At 45.1% G+C, this 5,412-nt stretch overlaps 1 protein-coding gene across 1 annotated transcript; it reads right to left on the reverse strand.

Moving 5' to 3' along the window:
- Window positions 1-4,033: 4,033 nt before the first annotated feature.
- LOC120058766 (ubiquitin-like modifier-activating enzyme 1) lies at window positions 4,034-5,412 on the reverse strand. The gene is made up of 3 exons (XM_039007503.1): window positions 5,146-5,412; window positions 4,594-4,686; window positions 4,034-4,285 (listed from the first exon to the last, which is right to left on the reverse strand). Exons 1-3 carry the CDS (start codon window positions 5,395-5,397, stop codon window positions 4,049-4,051), a joined length of 582 nt encoding a protein of 193 aa, XP_038863431.1. The 5' UTR covers window positions 5,398-5,412; the 3' UTR covers window positions 4,034-4,048.

Genomic DNA, 5,412 nt, shown 5'->3' on the forward strand with positions numbered 1-5,412 from the left:
ATCAATGCTGTTGTGTGGTTGCCTATTGTAGTAAGCTAAATAATGCTATATTGTGTTTTCGCTGTAAAACACTTAAAAAATCTGAATATTGGCTGGATTCACAAGATCTTTGTCTTTCATTTGCTGTACGCTGTTATTTTTCAGAAATGTTTTATGATGAGTTATTAGGTAATACACGATGGTCTCTGTAGTTATTCTAGTTGCTTTGGTGAGAGTTGTGATGGTGGCTGCATGGTAAACTATGATTTATACCTGAAATATGCACATTTTTCTAACAAACATATGCTATACAATAAATTGTTATCAGACTGTCATCTGATGAAGTTGTTTCTTGGTTAGTGACTATTTATATCTTTATTTGGTCGAAATTGTGATAGCTACCTATGCAGTAAAAAAACATTGAAAAAAAAAAAGTTGTGTCTTTTGCTATCGTGGTTAGCTAATAGAAATACATAGTGTCTTCCCTGTAAAACATTTTAAAAATCAGAAATGATGGCTGGATTCACAAGATGTGTATCTTTCATCTGGTGTCTTGGACTTGTGATTTAATGATATTTAGATGCTAGTATTTACTTGTGACGCTATGCTAGGCTATGCTAGTCAGCTTTTTTACTGATGGGGGTGCTCCCGGATCCAGGTTTGGGATGAAGTAGAAGTTAAGTATCACTAGGTCTTGTTCAGGGTCACGGTCTACTGATTAAGTATCACTACGTCTTGTTCAGGGTCACGGTCTACTGATTAAGTATCACTACGTCTTGTTCAGGGTCACGGTCTACTGATTAAGTATCACTACGTCTTGTTCAGTCACAGGTCACGGTCTACTGATTAAGTATCACTACGTCTTGTTCAGGGTCACAGGGTCACGGTCTACTGATTAAGTATCACTACGTCTTGTTCAGGGTCACGGGGTCACGGTCTACTGATTAAGTATCACTACGTCTTGTTCAGGGTCACGGTCTACTGATTAAGTATCACTACGTCTTGTTCAGGGTCACAGGGTCACGGTCTACTGATTGAGTATCACTACGTCTTGTTCAGGGTCACAGTCTACTGATTGAGTATCACTAGGTCTTGTTCAGGGTCACAGGGTCACGGTCTACTGATTAAGTATCACTAGGTCTTGTTCAGGGTCACAGGTTCACGGTCTACTGATTGAGTATCACTACGTCTTGTTCAGGGTCACGGTCTACTGATTAAGTATCACTACGTCTTGTTCAGGGTCACGGTCTACTGATTAAGTATCACTACGTCTTGTTCAGGGTCACAGGGTCACGGTCTACTGATTGAGTATCACTACGTCTTGTTCAGGGTCACAGTCTACTGATTGAGTATCACTAGGTCTTGTTCAGGGTCACAGGTTCACGGTCTACTGATTGAGTATCACTACGTCTTGTTCAGGGTCACGGTCTACTGATTAAGTATCACTACGTCTTGTTCAGGGTCACGGTCTACTGATTAAGTATCACTACGTCTTGTTCAGGGTCACGGTCTACTGATTAAGTATCACTACGTCTTGTTCAGGGTCACAGGGTCACGGTCTACTGATTGAGTATCACTACGTCTTGTTCAGGGTCACAGTCTACTGATTGAGTATCACTAGGTCTTGTTCAGGGTCACAGGGTCACGGTCTACTGATTAAGTATCACTACGTCTTGTTCAGGGTCACAGGTTCACGGTCTACTGGTTAAGTATCACTACGTCTTGTTCAGGGTCACAGTCTACTGATTGAGTATCACTACGTCTTGTTCAGGGTCACGGTCTACTGATTAAGTATCACTACGTCTTGTTCAGGGTCACGGTCTACTGGTTAAGTATCACTACGTCTTGTTCAGGGTCACGGTCTACTGATTGAGTATCACTACGTCTTGTTCAGGGTCACGGTCTACTGATTAAGTATCACTACGTCTTGTTCAGGGTCACAGTCTACTGATTGAGTATCACTACGTCTTGTTCAGGGTCACGGTCTACTGATTAAGTATCACTACGTCTTGTTCAGGGTCACGGGGTCACGGTCTACTGATTGAGTATCACTACGTCTTGTTCAGGGTCACAGGGTCACGGTCTACTGATTAAGTATCACTAGGTCTTGTTCAGGGTCACGGTCTACTGATTAAGTATCACTACGTCTTGTTCAGGGTCACGGTCTACTGATTGAGTATCACTAGGTCTTGTTCAGGGTCACGGTCTACTGATTAAGTATCACTAGGTCTTGTTCAGGGTCACGGTCTACTGATTAAGTATCACTAGGTCTTGTTCAGGGTCACGGTCTACTGATTAAGTATCACTAGGTCTTGTTCAGGGTCACGTCTACTGATTAAGTATCCTACGTCTTGTTCAGGGTCACGGGTCACGTCTACTGGTTAAGTACACTACTCTTGTTCAGGTCAGGGTCACGGTCTACTGATTAAGTATCACTACGTCTTGTTCAGGGTCACGGTCTACTGATTGAGTATCACTACGTCTTGTTCAGGGTCACGGTCTACTGATTAAGTATCACTACGTCTTGTTCAGGGTCACGGTCTACTGATTGAGTATCACTACGTCTTGTTCAGGGTCACGGTCTACTGATTGAGTATCACTAGGTCTTGTTCAGGGTCACGGTCTACTGATTGAGTATCACTACGTCTTGTTCAGGGTCACGGTCTACTGATTAGTATCACTACGTCTTGTTCAGGGTCACGGTCTACTGATTGAGTATCACTACGTCTTGTTCAGTTCACAGGGTCACGGTCTACTGATTGATATCACTACGTCTTGTTCAGGGTCACGGTCTACTGATTGAGTAACTACGTCTTGTTCAGGGTCAGCGGTCTACTGATTAAGTATCACTACGTCTTGTTAGGTCACAGTCACGGTCTACTGATTAAGTATCACTACGTCTTGTTCAGGGTCACGGTCTACTGATTAAGTAATCACTACGCTTGTTCAGGGTCACAGGGTCACGTCTACTGATTAGAGTATCACTACTTCTTGTTCAGGTCACGGTCTACTGATTGAGTATCACTACGTCTTGTTCAGGTCACAGGTCACGGTCTACTGATTGAGTATCACTAGGTCTTGTTCAGGGTCACGGTCTACTGATTAAGTATCACTACGTCTGTTCAGGTCACAGGGTCACGGTCTACTGATTAAGTATCACTACGTCTTGTTCAGGTCACGGTCTACTGATTAAGTATCACTACGTCTTGTTCAGGGTCACGGGGTCACGGTCTACTGATTAAGTATCACTAGGTCTTGTTCAGGGTCACGGTCTACTGATTGAGTATCACTACGTCTTGTTCAGGGTCACAGTCTACTGATTGAGTATCACTACGTCTTGTTCAGGGTCACGGTCTACTGATTGAGTATCACTACGTCTTGTTCAGGGTCACAGGGTCACGGTCTACTGATTAAGTATCACTACGTCTTGTTCAGGGTTACGGGGTCACGGTCTACTGATTAAGTATCACTAGGTCTTGTTCAGGGTTACGGGGTCACGGTCTACTGATTGAGTATCACTACGTCTTGTTCAGGGTCACGGTCTACTGATTAAGTATCACTACGTCTTGTTCAGGGTCACGGGGTCACGGTCTACTGATTAAGTATCACTAGTCTTGTTCAGGTCCACTCTACTGATTAAGTATCACTACGTCTTGTTCAGGGTCACGGTCTACTGATTAAGTATCACTAGGTCTTGCTCAGGGTCACGGTCTACTGATTAAGTATCACTACGTCTTGTTCAGGGTCACGGTCTACTGATTAAGTATCACTACGTCTTGTTCAGGGTCACGGGGTCACGGTCTACTGATTAAGTATCACTAGGTCTTGTTCAGGGTCACGGTCTACTGATTAAGTATCACTAGGTCTTGTTCAGGGTCACGGTCTACTGATTAAGTATCACTAGGTCTTGTTCAGGGTCACGGTCTACTGATTAAGTATCACTACGTCTTGTTCAGGGTCACGGTCTACTGATTAAGTATCACTACGTCTTTTCAGGTCACGGGTCACGGTCTACTGATTAAGTATCACTAGGTCTTGTTCAGGGTCACGGTCTACTGATTAAGTATCACTACGTCTTGTTCAGGGTGACGGGGTGGGAAGGCCTCCCCTGTACCTTGTGGCTGGGAGCAGCGACGGGTTCTGAGAAGCCGAAGAAGGGCAGCGCCAGGTTCATGAAGCCGTTCTTAAACGAATCCACCTTCTTGTGTCCCTGAACGATCTTGATGAGCTCCAGACAGACCAGACCTACGACCGCCGACGTGGTGGTCGCTATCGCAGGAATGATCTTCCCAGCTATCAGCTTACTCTGGGGAGAGAGAGAAGAGAGTGAGAGAGGGAGGAGAGAGAAAAGAGAGTGAGAGAGAGGAGAGACGAGAGAGACGGAGAGAGAGAGGAGAGAGAGAGAGAGAGAAGAGAGAAGGAGAGAGCGACAGACAGTATATGGTGGTTGCCATGGCAGAAGGATCTTTCTGGAGAGGAGGAAGAGACATCTGTACAGACTTTTTGGGGCTTGTTTTGCTCCAGGCCTTTAGGAGGAAACAGAAACGCCTGCATCTTTAGTCAAAAGTCTAGTGGAAATGTGACATCAAAGGCTGTGTGTGAGTGTTTACCCACCTTGTGTCTGTCGGCAGGGGGAATGTGATAGTTCTCTGCTCGTAGGTTGGACGCCGCCACGATGAAGTCCATGTGGAAATTAGAGTCATCATCCTGGAACACAGTCACACAGTTAACAGTCAAACACACAAATGTTACACAAATAGAAAGGGTTGAGGGTGTATGACAGGACTCGAAAGGCATTGTAGGTGAGAGAGATGAGTAGAGAAAGATGAGTAGAGAGAGAGACGAGTAGAGAGAGATGAGAGTAGAGAGAGAGACGAGAGAGATGAGTAGAGAGAGAGACGAGAGAGAGACGAGAGTAGAGAGAGAGATGAGTAGAGAGAGAGACGAGAGAGAGAGACGAGAGGAGAGAGAGAGAGAAGAGTAGAGAGAGAGACGAGAGTAGAGAGAGAGAGATGAGTAGAGAGAGAGAGATGAGTAGAGAGAGAGACGAGAGAGAGAGAGAGAGAGATGAGAGACAGAGAGAGAGAGACAGAGAGAGAGATGCGAGAGAGATAGAGATGAGAGTAGAGATGAGAGTAGAGACAAAGTAAAGGAAGAGATCTCTACCTTCTCAAAGTCGATGGCAGTGAGTTTAAAGTGAGAAGAAGCTTCCAGTCCAGGCAGCAGAGTCTTCAGTTCCTCCAGCCTGTTGTCATCTACACACACGCAGACAGACACAGACGACAGACACAGACGACAGACACAGACGACAGACGACAGACACAGACGACAGACACAGACGAAGGTTAGGCCTACACAGACAGTGTTGATTGGTTTACAGACAGGGTGGGTGGCCAATGAGATATGTAGTAGGGTCATTTCAGATGGGAGCTG

This window comes from Salvelinus namaycush, chromosome 14, assembly GCF_016432855.1.
Source record: "Salvelinus namaycush isolate Seneca chromosome 14, SaNama_1.0, whole genome shotgun sequence".
NCBI classification, from domain to species: Eukaryota; Metazoa; Chordata; class Actinopteri; order Salmoniformes; family Salmonidae; genus Salvelinus; species Salvelinus namaycush.

What these genes read in the sequence shown, in the direction of transcription:
- LOC120058766 (XM_039007503.1), bottom strand. Translation starts at nt 5,397, where the DNA reads ATGACCCTACTACATATCTCATTGGCCACCCACCCTGTCTGTAAACCA. An exon ending in CTGCCATCGACTTTGAGAAG is followed by an intron (nt 4,687 to 5,145) that starts GTAGAGATCTCT and finishes ACTGTGTTCCAG; the next exon opens with GATGATGACTCTAATTTCCA. An exon ending in CCCCTGCCGACAGACACAAG is followed by an intron (nt 4,286 to 4,593) that starts GTGGGTAAACAC and finishes CTCTCTCCCCAG; the next exon opens with AGTAAGCTGATAGCTGGGAA.